A 25,860-nucleotide genomic window follows, 5' to 3' on the forward strand; every position below is an offset into this window, starting at 1 on the left:
TAGTATAAATTGGATAATTTGGTTGCATTTTAATTAAAAATTAATTTCTCCAATTTATACAATTCAAGCACAGGGAAGTTCAGAACAGTGGATTTAACATGCTTCTGTGTGGTGCTACACGATTCATTTTTCAGGTCACCTAGCCCCCAAGTGTTGGTACCCACTCAAGTCACAAAGCAGCAGCTGTCATCCCAGGACACTTCTGGGGAAATTGCATTTATCTGCTAAGAGATCTTTTGGCTTTTTGGGAAGCAGAACATAAGACGACATTCATGAGGGATGTAATTGCTCCACAGTCTCGATTTTCCACAATAATTTATCATCCATTGGCTGCATAATTCTCTTGCTGTCATCACCCCAGAGCAACCAGAGTTACTGGACCTGTGTCACCACTACATGCTTACTCACTTGCCAGGTCCCCTACAGATCCTTGAAGCTGTGGCCCAGGAGGACAGGCTCTTACAACCTTTTCTGTGGTTGTAGTGCTCAGCAAAGGGTGAATCCCACTGGGCATAGTGCCGGGACATGCTGTGCCAGGTCCTAAAACAAGCACTTTCTTGGAGGGATTATGAAGGAGGGCTGCCCAGAGCGGAAACCCTGCTGCTGCCAGACTCCCTCCCCATGACACACCCTCCTGCTGTCAGCAGAACCTATGATTTAGGACAGTTTTAAGGAAAATATTTCTGTGTGTAGCTCACGCACTTGACCGTTTGTCAAAGATGTTGTGGTTTGGTTCTTCAGTCAGTGAGTGTGCCTCACTGCATCGATTGTCTGTCTCATACAGATCTAAAATCCCTCACCTGAAGACGCTCCATCTCCATGTTGTTTTGGGATTGCAGCCTCCCTGCACAGCCGAGAGGGAATGACACATCACTTAGATATTTTGCCGACTTCTGACAGCCTCATAGCACAGGATTCAGTTGTGGGTAAAAGAAAACATGCAGAAGACCTGAGACTTAAAGAAAAAATGATGGAGAGACAGAAGAGTCAATAACAACTTCATGGTTAAAAATGAAAAAACAAAACCATTTTTTGATACCTACACTCACCCACGCTAGAACAGCCCACGTTTCACAGTGACACTTACCACCACATTTGATCTCCCCATTACAGGTTTTCTCCCCAGCTTTTCAGCCACTCCCATCTTTTCAAGGGAAGACTAGAGTGTGGTGACATCTCCTGTGGCTCTCTGGGGTTTCTGGGATGTGTGTTCATGTGCACAGATGTGTACATATATCTCATCTGCCCATCTCTGTCCTTCTGCTGCACCTGCCCAAGGCTTGGCAGTCTTTGCCTGATTTTCCCAGGAAAAAGCTTCTGATGCCTTTTCCACCCCAGTCTGAAATGGAGACAAAGCCAAGTGCAGTTCTTGGCATGCAGCTATCCTAATGATACTGTGACACAGGGAGGAAACCCATCCAAGAGACATCTGCTCATTTATCACATGACGGGCACTGCTTTTGGAACACCAGATTAGCATAATTTGTCTGCCACAGTATCAGACACTCTTCAGCAGCTCAAAGTTAAACAATATTTCTGCATAGCTCCATGGGTTTGCTATTTTTTCTTTAAAGTATGTTTCTCCTTTGGAATTTGGGTTTCCATATCCAGGACCCTCATGACTCCAGCACATTAGATGCTGACTGGGAAGGGAAGAGCATTGGGCACAGTTCACACCAGCGAGGAAAATCTCTGCGGGGCTCTCCAGAAGAAAGGCACTAATGATTAACATGAGTGTCTCTGTAGAGAAAACAGCATGAACCACACTGTTCACACTGACTACTCACACATCATCTAACATTTACCTCTTCAAATTATCACTCAGATAAAAACTACTGCAGACTCACAGTCATTATGACAATAGAGAGCCATGCTGAGGTGGGATGCCTCGAGGCTCCTCAGCATTGGCTCTGAATCATATTCCCTCCCAGATGCTACAGCCTCTGGGTAGCTGCTCTTATCTTCAGCAAGCACAGAACTGAAGGAGAGGCCTTCTTCTCAAAGCACAGTCTCTGAGGCATGCAGAGCTCCCCAAAGCCACCACAGCTGACCCCATGGGTGCTACACCCCAGACTGGCTGTGTGGGGCAACAGGTCACAGATATGGATGAGCCAGCTCAAGCCTAGAAACCAGGTTGCCCAGCCACAAGGCTTTGTGCCTGACTACATGGCCAGCCTTGATTCTGACCTCTAGTGGGGAAGCCCCTACAGCCCAGGAAGCTGCTGGTTCTGTCCTGGGCTGCCCCCAAGAGCAGACTGCCTGATGCCAGTGAAACAAGGGGGTGTGTTTGCTGGGTGGGAGCCTCTGTGTGTGTGCTGTCCCACGGGCAGCCTGCCTGCACAGCTCCATCTGGTTTGGGAAACAAAGCAAACAACACAGCCCACGGCACCATTTCCAAGGAATTGTTGTCACTTGCTCAGTCCAAACTCAAAACAAAACATCACCACCCACACTATTTGTAAGACAGAACCATACCTGAGCTCAGATTTGAGGACACACAAAACTTCCAGCAGGTACTCACGTCAGACAGCCCCAGGCAGGGTTTCTGGAGGCACCTCAAGGTTAATGGCTACATCTCAGGAGAAGCAAAACTGCTGTGGGGACAACCTGACTTTGGTTAAGTTTCAGAGAACTAAATCAATTCTTCAAATTGACATAATTTAAAAAATGTCATTTTCAAGGGTTATTCCCAGAGGGAGCCATTTGAAGAGGGGGAATAGTCTATCACCACTTTTGTATTTATCAAGTTTTGGGGTTGGAAATGTTGGGATATCTGCTGACAGTGATTTCTGAGATTCAGCATCTGTGGGCCATACTTCAGGTGTACATCCTTATCCTTGTTTTTTGTTGCTCGTTTGTTTTTTTGGTGAGGACATATTTTAATTGGGGACAGAGGAAAGAAAGAGAGGGCACATTCGTTTATTTATTTTCTGATAGACCATGGAGAAAAAAAAATTAAGAATGATTAAACCAACAAACTTTCTTTAATAAATTAATAGCAGCATCACAAAACCCTGATGTGAATGACCCAAAGAAAGTTGGGTACGTGACAGTATATAAACATTCACAAAAATGTTGTCACCCACTGGCTGGGAGAGAACACGAGGCGCTGTCAGGCAGCACCCTTGGCTGTTCATCCAAACAAGGGCTGTACATCAGAATGGGTCCAGCTGTGTTGACATATTTACAGTTCTGGTGCTGAATTTTTTAAAAACATTTATAAAAATTCTGAAAATTCTCTGTTCAGTTCCCATTTTTTGCATCCAAATATAGCAGGTTCCCTTTTTTGCCCATACAACAGAACCGACAAGGGTAAGACATGAAGGCTCCTATGCAAAGACAAGGCCTGTGTGTAGACTTATACTGAGCTCAGGGATGCTGTGAAAATGAGTTATTCACTCATTATTTACACATGCTAGAAGCTACTGTAATTCAACTTATTGCTAAATGCTTTCAAAGTCTGTGGTTGGCTCTTAAATATATATATATGTGTATATATATAAGTACAAACTCAACATATATATACATACACACATATACATGTTTGGAAAAGGTGTGCTATAAATTCACTAAAGGAAAAAAAATCCCAACTTAAAAAGCAATGTGATGGTTCTGATTTTTCTGTACTGTTTGAGATAATGAAATCTGACTCAGGGTAAAGAGAAGTCACTGAAGGACCAAGTTTGTGCCTCTGGCCAGTCCTTTTCCTACTGATTACCTGATGTTTTTGGAGAGGCAAGCAGACTCCAGAGCATTCAACCCATGCTGGTATCTGCAGGCTGGCACATGGAGCATCTCTGCTGTCTTCTTCAAGCAGCAGAGGCTTAGGATACCTCTGCACTGGGATACCTTGTCTGCCTGCATGGAAGTACTACGGATTATTCCCAGGAGGGGATGAGGGAGAAAAGAGGACCATCTTCAACCCATCAGTCTGGGGTCAAGCCAGCAGCAGAGACAGCTCCTGTGTTATGTTTTAGTAGTGGCCTCAGCAAGGTTGTTGCTGCACACAGCAGTGCAACAGCAGTTACCTAAAGCATTAGCAGAATTTTCTGTTTCTTCTAGAAGGTAATTTTAATGGAATGAACACAGCAAGCTTAGAGTACAAGCAATTCATGTTAATAAAATGCGATTTAACCATGCCCAGTGTAATGTTCTCTGTTCTGATGATTATCATAGCCAGAGGCTGTCAGTGATGCTAAATGCATCCATGTTAGATGGGCACTGCAGCATCTGTGTAGTAGTTAATGAAGATATAAAAACCTTATGGGTGATATCTGGCATTAGACAATACTCCACACAAGGAAATTTGCATGAGAGGCATCACCCCAGAGGCACAGTGCCAGAAAGACACGGTGCCTTGGGGAGTTTGTGTACTCAAGAACGCAGAGGAAAATTAATTCAAATTGTACCTGGTGTGTATTAAAAGCAGATTACTTAAACTGCATTCCATCCCAATGTGGATGCTTTCATTAAAGATATAAGTGGTGTTAATATGTTACACCATCATTTACTTTGGGAGTAAAATGGAATATTTCAAATTTAAAAATTAATCCAGATTAATATTCCCTGTAGACTAGCTCCAGGTCTGCTTCCTTCCTGTCCCTGATCATCATTTGCTTTTGAACCCTGCCACCAGTAAATGATTCCAATCACATGCTCTGCTCAGCTCTGCCCACCCCGTCCTGAGGCAGGAGCAGGGACCTTCACTTGTGCCTCTCCCCCAGCATCCCCAGGTAGGTCCATCCTGCTCCTCACAGCTTGACCCTGGCCAGCACCACACACAGAGCAGCCTCTGCTCTACACCAAAAGCAGTGTTCTACCACCAGCACTGTGAGTCCCAGGATGCTGAAAAATGAAAGTCAATGCTAGCGAGCTAAAGAATAGCTAGATGTGAGGAGCCAGAGGGCCAAAGATCTGGCTCTTCCAAAGCCAGAGTGCTCTTCTGCAGGTCAGCCAAAGCCCCTGATCCTCCAGCAGTGTGTGAAGGCAGTGCACTGAGCACAGCCTGCTCCATCCCAGACCTCATGGGTGTCTGAAAGACCAAAGGAGGGCTTTTTACGAATCTGAGGCCTTCCATTTATAGAACAGTGGAAATAGAGAACTTTGTCTCTCATGCTTCTTCTCCAAGTCTGCAAGTGATCCCAGCCAGGACTGCAGAACCACACCAGAACTGCATTCCCTACCTTCCCTAGGGGAGCCAGAGCCTCCTGTGCAATGGAAAGAAAACAGCAGGGCTGGAGAGGGAGCCAAAATTTAGCAGAGGACCCCTGAAGTGCAAGATTGACCCAGTATGGCAGCAAGACACAGGACATGTCTGGCCAGGTGCCTGCACGGCCGCTACGCTCTTGTGGTGTCTTTCTGCCAGGTTTCTGTAAAGTCTTTACACGGCACAAATAGGGGTGAGGATTTAAAGTATATATTTACTGTCAACTTGAAAAAGAAAGTTATACTGACCAAGTCTAATAGCATGTATTTGATATATAACTATTAACGTGCCATTCTGGACTCCAGCAAATTCCACCTGAGATAAATATTCAGCATTTTTGTTCATGCACTGGAAGAAGAATTCAAACATTTTGTCCATGACATATGCAGAGTAACTAATAGTTCTGATCTATTAGTAACAGTAAATATAGAACCTTAAACTTCACTGCAGTATATTAATATATATGATTTTAAGTACTGGACTGGAAAGACAACTCTTTTTTTTTTCTTTAAAAAAAAAAAGCTTTGTTCAGAATGCAATATTTACATTGTCCTTTGAGCGACACTTACATTTTTACACAACGTATTTTGGCTACAGATACACCGTAGCAAAAGGCTGTGTGAGTCACCCTTACACACAGCTCACTCTTTCGCTTACAACATTACAGCTGTTTATGGAGAGCTCCGAAGTCCCTGGTTGCAGTTCCAGGCCCTCCTCAGCTTCTAGTTCCATGCTGTTGAATTCATTGCCATTTCGATAACTAGTTAAAGTCAGATCTTTCCCGTACAAAGCTGTTGAAGCAACATTCAGACACTGATTCTGCCGCAGTGCTGATTTTTTGCCGGGCTTGTATTGGCAGCGGATGTAATTGGAAAAAGCCCTGCGGTAGGTTTTGTTGAAGAGTGTGTACACCAGGGGATTAACCCCCGAGCAAACATACCCCACCCAAACAAACACATCAAGCAGTTCACTCAAGAGGTCTTTGTCGCAGGCTTCCTTGCAAAGGACAGACATGACGTTAGTGATGAAAAACGGGCACCACATGATGAGGAACAAAAAGAAGACGATGCCCAGGACCTTGGAGGCTCTTCGCTCGTTGTTGATGGACTGCATAGTTCCTTTCCTGAAAAGCACTGCCTCCTTATTTACAGGGGAGTTCAAGTGAGACGCCCCCTCGTGATTGTGAAGCATTGAAATGTTCTCTGTGTTGTTTTCCTTCTTGAGGCAGTTCACGCTGCTCCTCCTCTGCTTGGGCACCTCTCCACACATGAACACCGTCGCCTGTCTCTGCAGCACCTGGACGGTCAGGCAATACGTGATCACCATGATGATGAGAGGGATGAAGAAAGCCATGAAGGATCCAATGAGAACGAAGTTCTCGTCGTTGAGGACACAGGTCCCGTTTACAAACACTCTGGAGTCATCCTGCAAACCAATGACCGGAATAGGCATAGATATCCCTAGAAAAATGAAACCAAAGAAGAGACTGTTACCTGGATGGATGGACGGGGCTCCAAAGAGGCAGCAGAGATGATGCAGGCCCTGCATGCATTCAGATCACACTGCCCAAAGCTTTTTGAAGGGAAAGTTACTGCTTTCAAGGGGAAGGGAAAACCTCATTAAACAACACTCCTGGGAGCACAGCTCAAAGGGAATGACACCCTCCTCCGGGAACAGCAGCAGTTTTGCTGCGCTCCACAGTTGACTTAGTGAATGCAGCCCAACTCCTATATGGAGTTATTTTTCTAGCATTAATTGCAATTTCTAGGTGGAGAAAAGGCAGTCACTACCCTGCTCTGTGCCCAGCTGGCCACTTCATACCAGTCTGGGGGGTTTTTGAAATCACTGACACAGGGTAGAGTGGAGCAAATTTTGCAGAGAAAAATTTTCAAAATCCAAAAGAATTACAGCTATGAAGATTTAAAAGCAAGTTTCTTTAAGAAATTAAAATAATACTGATTAAAAAAATCACCACTCTTGCCATGTCCTCACAGGCACATGGAAGCAAAACTCCTGCCTTTCTGGGTCCTCATGGACTCCCTCAGTGCAAGCAGACAATGGTCTCTGCAAGATCAAAATCCAATATTTTTCATACGCTCTGAGTTCCAAACTTTGTCCCTTGATCTGTGAAGCTCAGTCCAACACCAGGACAGACACGAAATATTTCCAAAATCAACAATATGTGCTGGAATATTGCATCCTGTGTGTACAGGAGAACCTGGAAAAGATGTGGTGGGCCTGTTCTAGTTAGACCATCATAGGTTCATCTACTCTTGTCTCATGTCTTTGACAGGTGCCAGAAGTTTAGGGCCATGTTACAAAAGGGGACAGCTCTAAGTGTAATAGCTTAAAAAATTCCAAACCAAGAATTTGCATCCATATCTCGTTTTTAAAAAGGTTTTTCAGAGATTTATTTTCCATGAATCCTTGATCTTGTTTCTGACTGCACAATTCTCAGTGGCCTTCAGTTCCCCAACCCACCTGTTTGTCATGTGAACAAAGTAATTCTTGCTCATTTTATGTTTGCTACCTGACAATTTCCTTTGATTCCCATAAGTTCCTCTGCTGTGAGAAACAGCAAATAATCACTTTCTGGTCACCTTTTCCACCTTCTCAGTGATTTTATAGACCTGTTATCATTTCTCTTGTCTAACATCTCTTTTGGAACTGAAGAATACAGTTCTGTTCACTCTCTGTCCTCATACCAAACTCATTCTATGCCTTTGATTATCTTTCTCCATTTCTTTTTAAGTTCTTTTCTGTCCTTTTTAAGAAAGGAAAAAAACCTGCATATCCAAGCAGTTAGAGAGCAATAGAGTGTCTTCTGTTCTCCCCTCTGGCCACCTGGCTGTCATGGAGCACCCACTCCTCAGACACATCTGTGGGGCTGGCCATGCCCTTCCTTAGCTCCTTCACCCAAGAAATAAATCCACACTGAAGCCACTGGTGGGCCTGGATTAGGATTTTTTTGGAGTTACTGTGAATAGCACAGGTCACAGAGCTAATCCTGTGGAACTCTGAATTTCTAAATGGGAAAAGTAACATGCTAAAGAGATTAACCAGGGCATTTTTCCCACTCCAGCTAAGTGTTTTCCAGGATTCTGGAGAATTCATCTGCAGTTTGTCATTACCATAAAATTACCATGTGCCAGTAAGCTAGTGAAAGAATTTCTTCTGAAAAGTAACGATTATAAATGCCTTCTGTGATTCTACCATGTGTCTCCTTAGCTCAGACATTAGTTCTAAGATTTGCTCTTCTCTCCCTCTACATGCCAGTGTTTATCAGTTTACCCTTGGCAAGGCAGTTGTCTCCTTTTCAGTATGTTAACCCCTGTTACCTCTCCTGTGCCAAATCCCCGTGACTGCAAAACCCTTCATCCCATCAAACCATTAAATCATGGGATTTAATCATTAAATCATCATTAAAGACACCATTCTAATGCCTTGGCTCCATCAAACCACAGACATCTGGGAAATGGTGGAACTTGGATACTGGTAAAGCAGTCTCTACACAAAGATGAAATCTGAATTAAATCAATGGCATTACACTGGGATTACATTTGCATGAATAATTTTATGCTTTAGTGACCTCTATAACACCCACCCTTTGAAATACTCCAAAATGAATACAAGTTCATTCATGAAGTAGTCATCATTTAGTAGGGAAATCAGATGAGGCTTTGGGATATCTTTACATATAAGGTGGAATTTATGTGACACCCATAAAGTACATTTGGGAAGAATAACCTGGTTCTGGGATGTGATGAATACACAAATCAAGAGCACTGATGGCAGCCTAAAACTCTGCATGAGCATGAGATACCTCAGCATTGATGACAGGCAGTAGGAAGAAAGCAGCAGCAGGAGGAAAGATGCCCTCAGATAAGCTGCCAACACACTTTGATTCAGCTGTCAGCCAGCATCCAGCACTGCTGAATGGGCAGCACTGCCCTCATCTCCAGTGCTTTCTTTCACCTCACACTTCTCCTTTGTAACTCATTCTTTAATACATGATTTATCACTGATCCACTGCACAATTGAGCCTGAAAGGGAACTAAGACTGGGCACACCCTGGGCAACAGGAACTAACTTGACACCCCCCCAGTAAGTGAGAAGTGACTGTGGAAGGTCTCAGACACCTCAGAAGGGCTTCCTTCATGGGGGATTACTGCAAAAATGCTGCTGCCACAATCCCAAATGCAACAATACCTGCTTGCAGACACAGCTCACACCCTGGCCCTGGTTTCAGTAGGGCTACATTACTCAGCCCATGCTGTGCTTACCACTAAGCATTCCATGGTGCCTGGGCACGAATGCCTGCCTGATTTGAGCTCAGCTGTTAGAACAGGATGGAGAAGGCATCCAGCTTCGCTTGACTCAAGCAACCCACAGTACGAACAAAGCGGTTTTAGATGTTCATAACTTAGGAACTAGGTCAGAGAATGCCAAACTCGCTACACCAGTGAGGGTGAGTGTCTAATCAGGCAAGAGGCTCTGAAGCCAACTGCTCCCCACAGCCTTTCTCCTGCACAGCTCTCTGAGCCCCAGTGCAGAGCATTTAATGAGCTTTTGCCCTACACACTCTTCATCAGCAGACTTCAGGCTGATTCAGTGAGCTGAGTTCTCCAGCCTCGGACATATTTTCCAGTTGTATCAAATAACTTTCTAACTAAGCTGGCAGCGAATTCCCCAAGAGAGGCAGGGCTGCTCCAAAAACTTGCATTGTGAAAGTTTTGCAAGCTTATTCCATATCACACTTTGCTCTTCAGAGCAAACTTGGTCCTCTTGTTTGGTATTTGAGCAGTGCCCAGGGCAACTGGTTTTGCCCCAGCAAGAAGAGACAACAGCCACCACCAGCCAGTGAGCCAAGAACCAGGTCCCTGCTAGACTCAATACTGGGAGCTCTGTGCACCTTCTGCCAGGCAGCAGCTTGAGCAGGATATCCCTTTTCCCCACACCACAGAAAATGGATGTGATTTTTTCCATCCTCTCCCCTCTCTTAGCTTCTGTCTGTCAGAGCAGCAGGAAGCAAGACAGAGAGAGATCCCCTGGATTACAAATCCAATTACAACTGTTGTCCTAACTGCTTCTTCTCAGCTTTAAAGATGTCCTCAAGCCAGCAGAACGATTCACCAAATGGGGCTGAGATGATGCTGTGGACACAGAGCAACAGATGCTCTTTACAGATTCTCCATTAATAAAACAAAACCCAAATGACTAGAAATACGTGTTTGTAAAACCTGTACTCACTGCAGAGAAAAAGATGGCTAAAAAGTCCAAATTGACATTCCTAGGATTTAGACTTAAAGACAATACAGGTTTTGTGTTTAATACCTTGTTTTCTGCAATGAAAGCCCATGAGATTGATAGAGATTACTGAAGAGATGTGGTCTTTGATGGTTATTTCCACTAAGAAAGGGAGTAAGTTCCATTCTCCTACAAGAAGATATTTCCTCCAAGGACAACCACCTCACTAAAGAAAACAGGGATCTCATGATGCAGGTGGACTTTGGACCTCAGTGCCATCCTCCTGGTGCTTACAGACAATTTAAAAGAAAAAAGCAGAGAGAAATCTGTGTGCCAAACAAGCCTATGGCTGACACAGATGCAGTCTACATTGCAAACTCAAGAACACTGGGAAACACTGCATGTTCAAATACATATCTTTAACCTCATATTTAAACAAATATAAACCAAAAATAAACTTTGTATTTAAACTAAAACAAATCTGTTTGGTTTCTTAACAGAATTGTCTCACAAAGTGCCTGATTCAGACAGTGAGTAGTAAACCCCAACAGCCTCCTGACTTGCACTGTGTAAAAAAAGGTACTGGGGTCAGGAAGTAAAGCTCTTCGGATGAAAATCAAAGAATGTGCTGAAGTGTTCAAACCATTAATGTCTTTCATTACTAATGTTGCAACAAGGTGCCTTCAGGGCTGGATTAAGTCTAGTTTTTTGTAACCATTCTAATAAAGCAACAGTGCCTGCCTTGTATTGGTTTAAAGTCAAATATAAAGGGGCTAAACTTTGAAGGATCTCCCTGCCCACAGCAAGCACAACTGCAAACAGATGAATGTCATTACTGACTGTGCCTGAACAAGCTGTTGACCTTTACTTAAGCCTTGGGAGAGCACTGAACAACCCAGATGGAAAAACAGCAAAAAACCACTATAGGACAGAAGAAATAAATTATTTTCCCACCTGCCCTTCCACTTTGCTAAATTACTTCTCTTGGTTTGCTCAGCCACATCTTTCCAATGGTACATTTGACCACAGACAGAGCCCGTCTGCGTGGTGGGACAGGTTTGAGCGAAGCCCCAGGAACACATCTTGACTTTTCATTTACTGCCTTCTTCACTAGCAGAGTTTTTGCCTTTTTTTTTTGCCATGGCACATGTCCAAAGGTTTGTGTGCTAAGCAGGGCCTGAAGCCTGGAAAGAAATTTCTTTGTGTGTGTGTGTTCCTGTCCCAAGATGCAGTCCCTCAGCTACCGCCCGGCAGGGAACTGAGGGTGCTCAGGAGCACGCTTCTCAGCAGCACATGTGCCATGGAAATGCCTGGCTGAGAAAGTCACTGATCTGAGAGACACAATGATGGGCAGAAATGCAAATCACAACCCTAAACATGCTCTGAAACCATGACCCAAGGGAGGCTACCTGAGTTACTCCAGTCACCCTTCACCTCCACGCACAACCTGCTCCTAGTCTGTAAGGAGACTACAACTCCTTTTGTATCCAAGCACATTCCTCAAACTGAGGATTATCTCCAGTGAGGCAGGAGAAGGCTTGATTTGTACCTGGAGGCCCTTTAAGGACATCATTAGGACAGCTTTCATGCATGAGGCTGCTCGGCTGTGTGAGAGAACACCCAGGGCAGAAACAAAACACTGTTAGACATAAGATCACTTAATCTGAGATGAGCATTTAGTGATCCTCACAGCACATGTCTTTCATACTTCTATAAATAGATCACCTCAATAAAACAATGTAGTAGTATGAAAGTTAAATGGGGATGTGAATTTCTTTTTAAACATGAATAGTTTATTTTATACACAAAACCCTCAGTACCTACCTGAAATCAGAATTATCATATCGTTAGTGAGTCAGAGAAAGAATGAAAATGTTTTCAAACACACAAAAAAAGACATGTGGGGTCTGCTTATGGCACTGATACAAAGAGCAGAATTTAAAGGATGGCCTCATCTCAGCCACTTATCAAGTAAATTGAATTTACCTTGTTACTAAGGATGTAAAACTGTGAGCTGGAAAATTGGTAGCATGTGTAATTTCGGCGCTCTCTAGTAAATGACCAAACCTTGAACTTACTGGGAAGCAGAGGGAAAACTCTTCTGTGCTAGCAGGCATACAGCTGGACCACGAGAAACCTCAGAACTAAAACAGTTTACTTATTTTCATATCAGAGGCAATGTGTGTGCATCTCCACGTATTTTGTTTCATTTAATATTACCCAGTTAACACTCTCTCCTGTATGACATGGTGTGCACTTAGGGTTTGAGTAGTTCCTCATCACTCCTCCTGAGCACTGCAGGGGGGTCTCCACTCCCTGCCAGAGTGGCCCAAAGCCACCCTCCTCAGAGCAGGACAGAGGGAATCCTGTGGGATGGTCAAGTCCACGTGTTAGTTGTGAAAACTTTGAAACTGTGCAAAGTCTGAAATCTTGAAACAATGCCAAGATTCCACCAGCAGGCTCACGTCTAAAATTGATTTTCGATATTTCTGTTGCCTACATTTCTATTTCCAGCCTCAGCACAGTGCTATCTATCACAAAACTCATTTTTACAAGCCCAGCCCTCCACAGCACCCACTTTTTCCTCTAACTGAGCACAAAAGTCTTGCTCAAGTTACATTTGCTAAAGCACAGGACAACTGGCTGTGATGTACTTAAATCTGGAACAAAGAGGACTTGGAAAAGACCCATTCATAAAGAAACTGTCAACAGACCAGAGGACTCTGTTATGTTCCCCTGCTTAAAAACCTAATCATAGGTTTAGGCTTGTGCAACTTGCCAAATTTGTAGCTCAATGAGCAAAGAACCTCTTTTAAATTTTGCTGCCAGCATTAACATTTCAGAAAAATGGAATGCAAAAGCTACCAAATTAAGATAAATTATATGCTTTTCCCTTCTTATTCTGAATTCTGATTCAGAAACTGAATTCAGGATTCTTTACATGGAATGCATTTCCAAGTCACTTCAGCTGAAGCAGTGTTTATGCAAACTGACCATCCTGCACTTAAGTGCTGCTTCGAATTTATTCCTTAATCACACACAGAAATGCACAAATTCTTTTGTGATACTTAACACTGAAGTGAGGATTTACTTAACCTATTTCATCCTCTTGAAAATACCATGGGATTTCATCAGGCCTTTCCTAGTTAGGAGCCAGAAAACAGCAACAACACACTTTTGGTAAGTTCTCTTTCATTCCATGCTCAGTTTATTCCTGTGTCTGTCACATTTCTAAATCCATTTATGAAGTAAATATAATTATGCTAAAATAAGACAGATACATACCAAGGGTACTTTTCTTTCTCCATTTAATGCAACCTCCTAGAGAAAGCCTGAGTAAATGAGTGAACCCTATCATATGCACTGGGGAGGGTGGAAATCCAACCACATTTCAGTGTCCTGAACAGTCTCTCAGGGAAGTATTGATTCTGCCTGTACCTTCAGAAAAAGGGATGCAGCCAAAGACTCTCCTGGGCCAGCTTGTCTGCATCAAAGACAAAATCTAAACAAGGCCTAGACATGCTTTACACTCTCCCTGCTGTGATCCCAACACAGGAGGGCACACAGGTACAGCTGCAGTGTGTCTCCCCAGCCTGGGGAGGGAAGTGCTAAAAGCTTTGTGCACTGCAGACACCTCACTGAGCAACTGCTCACAGCTTCTTCCTGAAGATTTTGGATGCTGGGGAATAACGGCAACGTCCATTGCCTTATGGAGGGCTGACAAACTATGTGCTCACAAAAGAAAAGTGCCATTCAATCTTCTTTCCAAGCTATGTCTTTTAGCCTTCATTATTTCACCAGTTTCACATCCTATCATAAATGCATAGTTGTTAAACATCTCCTGAGAAAGCTGGGCAGGGGTGAGGTGTTGGGACTCTACAGCAACACAAAGTCACCTTACCTAGCCTGGCTTAAGTACTTTTTTCTCCAGGGTACAGTAGAGTCCATAATGTGCCTATTTTCCATCATCATGAACCCAATGCCCACCAAATAACTCCAGGAACAGATGGGTCTATGGCAGCCTTTACATCTGTTTGGTCAGGCACCATATTCTCTTACAAGTCTGCTTACTGAGTAAACCATGCATGAAGTACTCCATCCCTTGGACCCATTGTCCAAACCACAGCTTGGTCCTCAAGGCACTAACACAGGCAGCCACCTCCAGCACTAGCCAGAGTTTCTAAGGGTGTGTCTGCAACATCTGAGAGAGCACAGGCAGAAATCTGCCAGCTAGCTCTAAAAATGGAAACAGAAGCCTTAGTGATGAGATTTTGCAATGTACTACTTAATGCTGCTGATGGATTTATACATCTCTGCTGGGGGGGATGTCTATCAGCTGCTCCCTCTGCCTTACAGTGGAACATGGAATTCTGTGCTGATCCTGGACTTTCCTTGCAAATCGAGCCCAAGCATCCCACATGTGAAGTTGTTCACAACTCATGTGCTGAATTCAGCAGCTCTCTTTCCCATGCCAAATAGACAGCACAGAGAGTTTAAAAGAATAATAATATAAAAAAAAAATCTTAAATGAATTGATTAATCCAATTTCACTGTGGATTGTATTACCTAGAGGAAATGAAGCAGGCTTGTGACACATGAAAATTTGTTTTTAATAGACATTATTTACGTGAGGAGAGAACGTATATTTCCCCCAATATTTTTTTGCTCTTTTACATAGCGTTTTTCCAAGGCAAGCTTCCCCAAAAAATGGTCCCTGCAGCACCCATACAACCAGTATCATATTCCACTTCTAAAGCAGGCTAAAACTCAAGAGAAATTCAAGCACCTGAAACATGCTTTTCCTTGCAGTACAACACTGATAGCGAGGAACGCTTTATAAAATAAAAATTAAATGTTAAATCTTTGTAAGACTGCATTTTACTCAAGCACAGAAGGCAATACAACAGATGGAAATGGTCATGCAATTCTGACCCTGCCTCAAATGTCTCTTTCCTAAAGCACATTGAAAGAGTTCAGAAAAAACTGTTTTTCTTCACATAATTCCTGATATTACAAAGCCATCTCGGTATCATTTTGCCTTTTCTTCCTATTTTACTGCTGCTTTATTTATTGCTTTTTATCAGAGTGATACAAACGTGTCTTCTTTTATGCCTGCTCCTCATTTACTATGATTTCAAACTTGCTGGCTCAGTACTAGCAGCAATCCAGCTGTGGCAGAGCACAATGCAGGCTGTAAATTCTGCGCAAGAGCAGTAAATACCTTGCTGATAGCCTGCCTTCAATTCCGTGCTGCTTCACTTAAACCATTACCAAAACTTGAGAGGGTTTAACTGCGGCGACTGCAGCGCAGTTTGTGCTGGCTGGGTTTTCCTCCCAGAGCCTTTGCTAACGCTGTTTTCTGCTTTGTTTACGCAGTAGTTTTACAAGCACCGTTGTCTGTGTTACTGTTGTTATCGGCATATTGATACGTGCACGGCAGCGAATGGAATGTGGTTGTGGTGGTGGTGGTGCTCTGAAAAATGACAGCTTGCTTTGGTCACTGACCAGCTGCAAGGAAAGGCTTCTATTTTCCCGGTAATCAGTTATTATATTCGGGCATGCAGGGCAGGTAAATTAATTTGAGCATCCTCTTAATTAAAAATAACAAACCAAAAAAAAAAAAAAACCAACCCTAAACGAAAACTGGAGTAACACTATCATTCATTCAGACACAGTTTAAGATCGTGAGCCGCATTGCTTACCTATGGATATGGTCCAAACTGCAGCAATTTTCATAATGGCCTTGGTGCGGGAATTGAAGCGGCTGTGCTCAATGGGATTGCGTATTGCTACGTACCGATCAAGAGAGATGGCACAGAGATGCATAATAGATGCAGTTGAAAAGAGCACATCTAGGGAAATCCATATAGGGCACAACTGTTTAGGCAAAGGCCAAGCATAATCTGAAACATAGAGAGAAAAGAAATGAAAGGAAAAAAGGAAAAGGAAATGATCTGGGGAGCTAGGCCGTCACTTCTGGGAAACCATCGGGGTGTTTTAACTCTGCCACACCGGTAAGGGGGACGTGCATGAGGAGGGGACAAGAAACCTCTCATGGGACCTCTCCACAGGCAGTCCCTGGCTCTGGACACTCCATAAACCCGCGGCCAGTTCCCACACATCTGATTTCTGTGAGCAGCACCTAAAGGGCAATGCCCTCAAGTGACCTCTCTCTTAACCTTTCCACCATATCTTTGGAAAATCAAATATTACATTCCTCTGTAACTGCCTCATCACATTCTTTTCATGGGTTGCAAAGCCCTTTGTGGCATTAACTCCACTCAGATCCTTTCTGAGGCTCCCTTGATCTGTACATCTCAGTTCCTGTCTGCTGAGGAGAAAGGCAGCAGGCAGTTCTTCTGCACAGCCTAACACAGCTACAGGACACTACTCCACCTTTTCTCCCCAGGCACCGTGCCTTAACAGAGGAACACTTGCCTCCTTACAGAGCAGCTGGGATTGAGTGGCTGAAATTTGAAAGCTGTTTTGAAGGTAGACAGAGCAGAGCGTTATTCTTTACAGAAACAAGTGTGCCAACAAACAGAACAGACTAGATAGTCTGACAGCAGCTGGCACGCAGCTCATTTGGGTGACTGCACTTATTAAACTGTTCATTCAGTGCTGAAGTACAGCTCGAGAGCAAAAGTGACCCAGAAAGATTCTCAAGGGGTAGTTGTATTTAAATTAAAACTCAGGAAAAAATTGATTTGTGAATGATACCCCCATGTCAATGCCCAGAATGGATTGTGTGAGATCAATAACAGAGCCCTGCCAAGCTCTGGGCTTCTTAGGAAAAAAAAATCAAGAGTATCTATAGCAGCTGAAAACACGAGAGACTTCATAATAGTTGAATAATGAGATATTCTTGTGTCTTCATTCAGAACGTGGATATCTAAAGCAATCTTGAAGTTTACCCCAAGGATCAGAATCACCACTCTGCAGAATCAATGTTATATTAAGAATGGTGCAGCTCCATCCCACTGATCTTGAATGGAAAAGATGAAACATTAGTCTCAGAAATCATATTTTGAAACAAATTACCCAGCCAAGAGAGACCCAGGATACCTTTATGCAGAAGCCTGAGATGAACTGAACCAGAGTAAATTATTATGAAATGTCCCACAGAAGCCCAGGAACCTTTCACAAAGAGCACAGTGGAACGAGATGGACACATTAGTTCATTTTACCAGGAAACCCACAGATGAAGTGCTAAGTACTCACCAAACCCACACAAGACCCCAGCTCTGGGGAGATAAGCCATTCATTTGAGCAAGTTTGCACCACTTCTACTAAAAGGACTGTAAGTGGACTGAACTCCACAGCAACAAGCATTTAAGAGGTCCCTAGTGAAGGGAAATAAGTAAAGCACTTTGTGGCTGGAGCATCTTTATTTAAAAAGACAGCTCTGCTGTACAAATGAATTGAGCTTGGTTAAATTATGACTCAGCCCCTTTATGACACTACGATCAAACTTCACCTCCTGCTCATGTTCACACTTTGCAATTGCTTAGGACATCATTGCCATCAGCCTGCAACTGAGCTCAGAGCTCCAGCTAAGCACACCTCAGATTTGCTGGGTCTTTAATGATGCCTCAGTGAATGCCCCAGGGAAGAACAAGTCTGAAATCCTACAAGTGGCAGCGTACTCCCTGCACAGCCCCAGGCTCTTGCTGCCAGCCCGTGCTAAAGTACATTCAGCACATTTTATACCTCACTACTTCTCCTCTGCGTTGCCAGAGCCAGCTTTCTGCTACAGGCTGAAATGAGCCACGAGCACAAAGCCCCTGAGTGTGTCCTGACGGAGGAAGAGATCCCTGGGAATGTGTGCGGGGTGATCATGACTGTGCAGCAGCCTCTGCACGGGGGAACAATGACATGGATGGCTACTCCCCACATCACACAGATAGGCAGGAAATCTCCAGTGTCTCCAGAAAGAGATGCCAGGCCTCCAGGCTTCCTGTGCGTGGGAGCATCTCCAATCTGATCCATGGCACTGCAGTGGGTACGATCTTATTCCTGACATTTGCTAGACCTGGGAGAGGTTTCTACAGCAACCACCTTTTCAGCATTATTGAATGATGAATAGCCTCTCTTACTTCTTCTTTTGAGCTACCCAAATGCTTCCCGTGTCCCCCTGGAATGACTTCTGCTATTGATGTGAACCAGGCACAGCACTGCAACCAAAAAAACCAGGAGAAGCAAAAGCAACAGTAAATATTCACGCCCACGGTGTGAGGCGAGGAGGTGTCACCTGCTGTCAGCCCTGGCACTGCAGGAACCAGCAGATCCAGGTAACACTGCCCAGAGTTACTGCCCAGGCAACCTGTCAGGATGTTTTTGAAGATAAAGGTGATACAAGAGCTCTCCTAATGCCTAATCCTTTTAGTTTTTGCTGTCCCAGGGAGCTCTGTTACGCTTCTAGCTGAAAAGCCAGTTATAGGAGGAGACGTTTTACTTTCTCAGGAAGTTTCCCAAAATGATCTGCAATAATACAACGTCACTCCAGAAATTTGTAGAATGGCAGCTTGTAACACATCACTATACCTTGATAGGAAGGGCATAATATATACTCTATCTCAAAATGTAATTATTTTTACGTAAGAATGGTGTGTGCGCTTGAAAAACACCTACGCAGCCTACGAAGCCAGGAATTCATAAAAAATGAAAAACAGATTTATTCTAACTCTGTTTTGAATAAATGTACAAAACATAGGAAATGTGCCCTGTGACTGTGCCAAGATGCAAACAAGGATTAAAAAAATATTCTGTTAATGATGTTATACCTTCAAAGCAATCTTATCCTTAGAAACACTCTATCTGCAGAACGTAACAGTTCTCTAATTTGTTCTATTTTCTCTCATTTCACAGACAAAGAATAGCAATTACCATATATTTAGAAGATCAGATGACTGAGTGAAGTGAATTCTTGGACCCTAGCACTTCTAAGATGTAGCAATTGCATTTCCAACAGAAATCAAGTATTTCAGTCCAAATTTGGCTCCGTAAAGAACAAAACAGTGCTAAACACCTGGGTAAGCAAAACCCAAATTCTTTGTAAGAAACTCTGATTTTTACTTTGAAATAATCTGTGCCCTTAAAATCATATATTTAATGCACTGGCTGGTAGGCCAGATAGGAGAATGCTGAAGGGAATTAGATGAATCCAGCAGATCAGAACAGAAGTTTGTATTTCTTTACCCAGCATGTAATCAAACTGCAGGGCTTTTTGCCTCCAGACATTTTGTGAATGCCAGAAGTTTACACTGGACAAATTCACAGAGAAAAGCACAGAGCAATGATATTACTTTTAGATCAGTGTTGGCTTCTGGCTCTGGTCAGAATAAAACACAGTGTATAAAATCCAGGCAGGAAACTTCTGCAGAATATTACTTCAGCCTCCAATGCTGAGTAGCATCTCATGGAATCAGAGTTATTCCCGGGACACATGGAACAAACACTCATATTTAACCAGGAGTCATGGTCCCTAGGTGGGATTTCATCTCCTGCCCTGGGATGAAAAAGCAAACCACAGTTCTTGTGTGTCACTGAACAGCTGAGATGAACACAAAGTGTTGGCAACAAAATACAGAAACTCAGAGACGTTTTGGCAAAGTCACAGAGCATCTTTGTGTGTAGATAATTTCCTGTCGGATAAGAGATTCCTTACATGTTTTGTGCTTTCCATCAGAAAAGATGGCAGTTATGAAATTGGATTGCTTTTGTTAGAGGTTTAATGCATGTGGGTTAAAAGTGTTGCTTAACACTGTTATTATGGTGTTGTACTCTTCACTGCATGAGAGTCAAAATTACCAGACGCTGTAGCAGGAGATGACTGAATAATCCAAAACACATCAAACGGAATCAAAATTAATTATGTCAAATGGTAAAACAGAATTGCTCCAGATTGTAGGAGAATGACTGAACTGGAAAAAAAATAATAATTAAAAAATGTCTGTTGCTTGTACAAATTAAGTACTGTAATGCAATCTGCTCCAGTATATCTCCTGGGAACATGTGGTGTAACACCTAGGACGAATCTGGAATAATAGCAACAAAATACCTGCTTACACCACAATAAAGCAAAGAATTATGTAAAATTTATCCCTGTAGCTTCAGGAGTTATTAATGGGAAACTCACAGTAAGCTGCATCAATTGTCTCTTTTCTAACCACGAGCATGACTTTGGAAAAGGTTTCAAAACACTGTTGTGTGCTGTGGAATAAAGCCTACCCTTGCCCACTGCTAAAAGTCTTTTTACCACCACTCCACCACTGATGCAACTGAAGCATTTTATACTAACCAGAATTTCCAGTGTTCACTTTAAAGTTTCATGGCTGCCACAGCCTTTACAAAAATAGAAAGCAATTACACACAGTTTTAACATTACTGCATTGCATTATTCCCAAGGGAAAGAAAGAATTTAAATTATTCTGTTCTCCCTCTCTCTTATCTAGGAAATAAAGAATTTCTTAGCTTTACTCTTACTGATGTGGTATTTCAGGCTATGTTATCTCTTTTCTGCTAGTTTATTTTCTTCAGATTTACATAGACAAATGACTCTGCATCAGCCTGAGAGTCACACAACCAAGGGTGCTGAAAAACTCCATCATGCCCAAGAAGTACAGGATGTCTTGCTTGACTCTCTGCAGTCCTCAGTGGTTGTCAGCACATCAACAGAAGGGCCCAAGCATGTGCAGCCAAGCCTCCTGGCTAGAGGAACAGCTGGTCTCAAGGGCAGCACTGCCAATGCTGTTTGATTTTATCATCAATAGAGTGGAATTTAATGTTTTTTCCAACATATTGAACTCCTGGGCACTGGGTTACATGACAAATTAAGTTTCTAGCCTGCATTTTCTAGAGGAAAAAAAGGCTATCCTAATGCTCTCTGAAACCCTTAAATAGAACATATTCTAGCACAGCTAAGCACAGAGACATAATCTACACACAAAGAATGACGACAAATTTTAGAGCAGGACTCTATTCTTGAATGCTGCCCGTTCAAAAAGACTTGAGAGTCCCAGGAGGTGCTCAGCAGAGGATGGGCTCTCAGGTTATGGGATGGCTGAGAGGATGGAAGAGACCACCAAGTAAGAAAAGGAGGTGACCCCGTGTCCAGACACAGTGTTGGAGGGACCCCTGCTGGTATCCTACGCTTGACTCCAACCTCTGTGAGGAGAAGATGCTGCTTTGCCTCTGTGCAACACCACACACAGGAGTCCCTTTGGAGTCTGTGCCACTGATCACACCCAGCTGGGCCACGACACCATTCCTGAGCTTTGGATTTCCTTGGAGCTGTTAGTTTTTCCCCTCTGGGAGCTGTCAGCATGGCACAAGTGGGGCAGGGAGCAGCAGGCAGTGGGCATGGAACAGCGTGGTCTCCTTCGGAAACCCCTCACCACTGAGGGAAACCCTAGACAAGCTGAATGGGCCTCCAAAGGTCTTTTGCATCTTTTCTCACAAGTTACAGTGATTAATTGATGTGACTGCCCTTTGTTGCAAATTAAACAACTACACTCGTTATGCTGTTGTGAGATTTTCCTTTCTATCCAGTATTGACTTGAGGCCTTGACAGGAAGTATAAGAAAAAGCTAGGACAGATATAATTATCTGATCTGGGGAAAGGTTGCTTGAATATCATTTAAGTAATATTTTAAATGCAAGGAGCCAGCTTTTTACATAATATACTTAAAAGACCCTGCTAATAAAATGGGACATTTGCTAAGAGGAAAACACAGAGAACCCTGTTAGCATCCCAAAGGCAGCATCTCTTCTGCTAGAGAACTACAAAATTATTCTGGTGTGATCTGTCATTCCAGCAATCCATATGTTACATTCATCTTTTCATTTATTGGTGGAGACTAAAACTATATTTGGAGCCAGAGGAAAATTTTCTAGGCTCAATAATGTTCTCTGCTCACAGTTTAAGCATCTTTAGCAGCATCTGGAATTTTTATGTTGAGTGATACGGACAGTTAAGGGAGCAATGGTACAATTAATTGAATTGTATCACTAAGTTCTTATAAAGGGGTCCTTTCAGCATTTTGATTCCAACAGAGATATGATCTCTTCACACAACTCTGAGATACAAGTTCTTCATAATACTTTATCTAAATGAAACCACAGTCTAATAAAATATTCACAGCAGTAAACATTTTCTTTTTAGTGATGTCCTGTCTGTCACCACAGCGTCAGGACAGTGGCCTCTCCTTTAATTTCCTTCATGCCAGTTATGGATCAGCTTCCACCAGTTATTTAAACAGCTAATGAAACAACAGTTGAAGGAACATCCCACTGGAAAGTAAACACAGACCTCACACTAATACCTTCTAAATGTAAACATAAATATTTCCCAAAAAACTGTTTCATAACAAAGTCCACAGGCATGTGACAATAACAGGTGGTTTTTCCTAGTTCTGATGAAATTGAAAAAGATCCATTATCACAAGAAATTGCTGCCAAAACATACAGATCATTTGAGGAAACTATAATTCAGAACCAAAAGTGATGTGGCATTATTCAATTACAGCTGGCTGCTGAGCTGGAAGTCATCTGCTTGAACCCAGAGCTTGTAAATGTAATTATGTCTTGATCCTAGGATTGGCTCTGGGCTAGTGAGAAGACAAAAAACCATACAGAAGGCATTTTTTTAGGTATTTGGTTTTATTTCAGCATAACTCAGTGGCAATTCAGATGCCTGTGCTATCCTGACAGCTCTCTGTGAGCCTACCTGGGATTAATCCTCTTTCTCAGCTCAGGCTCCCCCCGGCAACGCAGCTGAACAAACTGGCCTCTGAATTCTGATAAAACGTCTGATTTCAGAAAGAGATATGATAAGGATTTTTTTCATTTGATATAAAGGGTTCCACATTCGGAGAACACAGGTCTGTCATCTTTAACCAGCCAACGGTTGTACTCAATATTCCAGGAAAATGACCAGTTTAATAAGAACTCACTTATTTACTCTAAACCAACTTCTGCCAAGTGTTAGCTTTGAGCAGACAGATGCAGATATTTAATTAAATAACTCTAATAGCAATCTAGAGAATGCATATATTGCTAATTAGTTCCATACTCTTTAGGAACAACATGCTGAACCATGCAAGTATGCAAATCACACCCAGTTTGTACCCAGAAACGTACAATTATCCACTTGGATTCTTGTGGTGTGACCCAGACTAACACTTAAGAGAATTTTTGCTGTTAACTGTCTCTTAACTGAGGAATAGGATGTAGAAATAGGAGAAAGCAAACAAGTGCAGCAAAACTAGACCACATTACTTAACTAGTTGAGCTTTTCTCAAATTGTGCACAATACTTGAAAAATAATATTTCAGTGGCCTCTATCTTCCAGCACAACATTTCAAAGTCTGAAGTCAACCTTAATTACCCAGCTGTCCTTCCCCACTTCTTCCCCCTGTTACCCTAGAACACTTGGATGTTTCCTCATTTTGGTGTACCATGAGAACCTGGGAGGCTCCTTTCATGGGCCTGAAAAATAATTTTCCACAGCAGGACTAGGTCTGGAAGCTTTATTGGCTGATAAACTGGATAGCCTGGTGCCTGCCAGAAAGCTCATTTCTCTCAGCAGCACAGGAGGCCTTCCTGGACAGCCCAGACACCCGCAGGACATGGGTGCGTGAGCAGAGAGCCCCTGCTGGGATCTGTTCCACTTCCACCATGGCAAGAAAGTACGAATGTTAAAGGCTCATGTTTCATGGAAAGTCTCTGCAGGGAGTATGCACAGAATCACGGCCTGGGGATGTCTCTGCATTAAGCCTTGGAGGGACGAAGGAAGGCTTGCAGCCTTCACCTTGGCATTGCTGCAGCGCTTCTCCCTTTTCCCACCTGCTGAGGCCTGTGGGATAGCTCTGCCTGCAGCCCAGGAGGAGCCAGCGCTACGGCTCAGACTCAATTCCTGGCCCTCCCGCAGGATTTTTCATTCAGACTGCCTGGGAACCAACCTCCCATCAGGGTGTGATACTCAAAGAAGACCAGCTTGTCCCCAGCCCCCTTGCCATGAACACCCTGTCACAAGAACCCAAAGGAACCCTGGGACAGCAGGGGTTTGGGAAGGCTGTCTGTGGCTGGAGCTGCACTGTCTGTCTGGAGAAGCACAGGAGCTCCTCTGCCCCTGCTCACCCCGTGCCTGCAGGCAGAGCTGAGACACCCCCACCAACCTGTGCAAAATCACCCCTTAACCCCAGGGCAACCAACTTGTTATTGTGTGACAGCCCCACGTGTAAAACCATATGATAAAATCTTAAGGATCTGCATTATTGTAAGCATTTTGTGCACAAGTTTTTATGAGCGAAAACTTCTCACTACTAACAGAGTCTACTATAACAGACCTAAAGGTGGAATATGATTTAACCTGAGATTATGGTGCTTTCCTGCTGTAACACTTACAGCCTATAAAATGCCCAATTGTCAAACTGTTGCATGAGGACAGGTGAGAGCCAACTGAGCACAGCTTTCCTTACAGATCCAAAGATTTAGAAACACCTCAGGCTCTGCTAACACGTGCACCTTCATCCTCACATCCTGGAATTCAGGGTGACATCCCTCAACCAAAAGGAAAACGAACAGGCAGCAACACCAATCCTGCCTGACCTCCTGTCCCTCTCTGCCAAACCATGCAGATACACAGTTTTGAATACTGAGAAGGTCTGTGTTGAAAACAGCAGCGTAGGACGAGGTGATCCCATTCCCTGTAACAATTTTGTGGCAAGTGGACCATATTCCTGGTGGGTAACACCAGAGACAAAGTGAAACCTTACATATGACCACCACCACCAGTTGTACTCCTTTGAGTTCTGCAGAAATTGTAGGCCTATTGTGAGTTCCATTAACATGAAGTAGAAGTTTAATTTAACATGGATAAATGAAGCGTGGGCGTACAGATATATTAGAAAGAATACTATTACCCAGAAAATTATAGTGGTCTCATGAGGTGGTAAAGGAAACTAAAGAAATTATATTTAGTTAAGTTATACCATTGGTTTTTTTGATAGACTTGCTTTTGCCTTGTAATCAAGTGCAGCATTATTTTATTATTGTGGTTATACTATTATTACAGTGTAATCTTGCACTTGATTACAAATCATAACCGGTGATAACTACAATAATAAAATAATCTGTTAACATAATAATCTAGCAAAACATAATAAAATAAGAGCTGTGCATCAGGCACAGCATCAGCAGCTGGAGGAGGGAGGGGATTGTCCTGCTCTGCTCTGTGCTGGTGTGGCCTCACCTCGAGTGCTGGGGGCAGTTTTGGTGCCACAAGAAGAGGAGATTGAGGAGAGACCTGATTGGGGTCTGCAGCTTCCTCATGAGGGCAAGAAGAGGGGCAGGTACTGGTGACCAGTGACAGGACCCAAGAGAAGGGCCTGAAGTTGTCAGGGGAA

The 25,860-nt window shown here is 43.2% G+C and overlaps 1 protein-coding gene across 6 annotated transcripts in view; it reads right to left on the reverse strand.

The window, feature by feature from the left end:
* Positions 1–869: 869 nt before the first annotated feature.
* Positions 870–25,860, reverse strand: part of HTR2C (5-hydroxytryptamine receptor 2C) — a 214,693-nt gene continuing 189,702 nt past the window's right edge. For 5 of the 6 annotated variants that reach the window (XM_017819350.1, XM_017819345.1, XM_017819347.1 and 2 more), the window contains 2 exons: positions 16,156–16,356; positions 2,922–6,666 (listed from right to left, as the gene is read on the reverse strand). In XM_017819350.1, coding sequence (XP_017674839.1) covers positions 5,837–6,666; positions 16,156–16,356 — 1,031 coding nt within the window. In that variant the 3' untranslated portion in view covers positions 2,922–5,836. Of the gene's footprint in view, positions 956–2,921; positions 6,667–16,155; positions 16,357–25,860 lie in introns of those variants that run through there. The other variant, XR_001875542.1, reaches the window with a different exon arrangement.

Source organism: Lepidothrix coronata, unplaced genomic scaffold (genome assembly GCF_001604755.1).
Source record: "Lepidothrix coronata isolate B3197 unplaced genomic scaffold, Lepidothrix_coronata-1.0 Scaffold73, whole genome shotgun sequence".
NCBI lineage: Eukaryota > Metazoa > Chordata > Aves > Passeriformes > Pipridae > Lepidothrix > Lepidothrix coronata.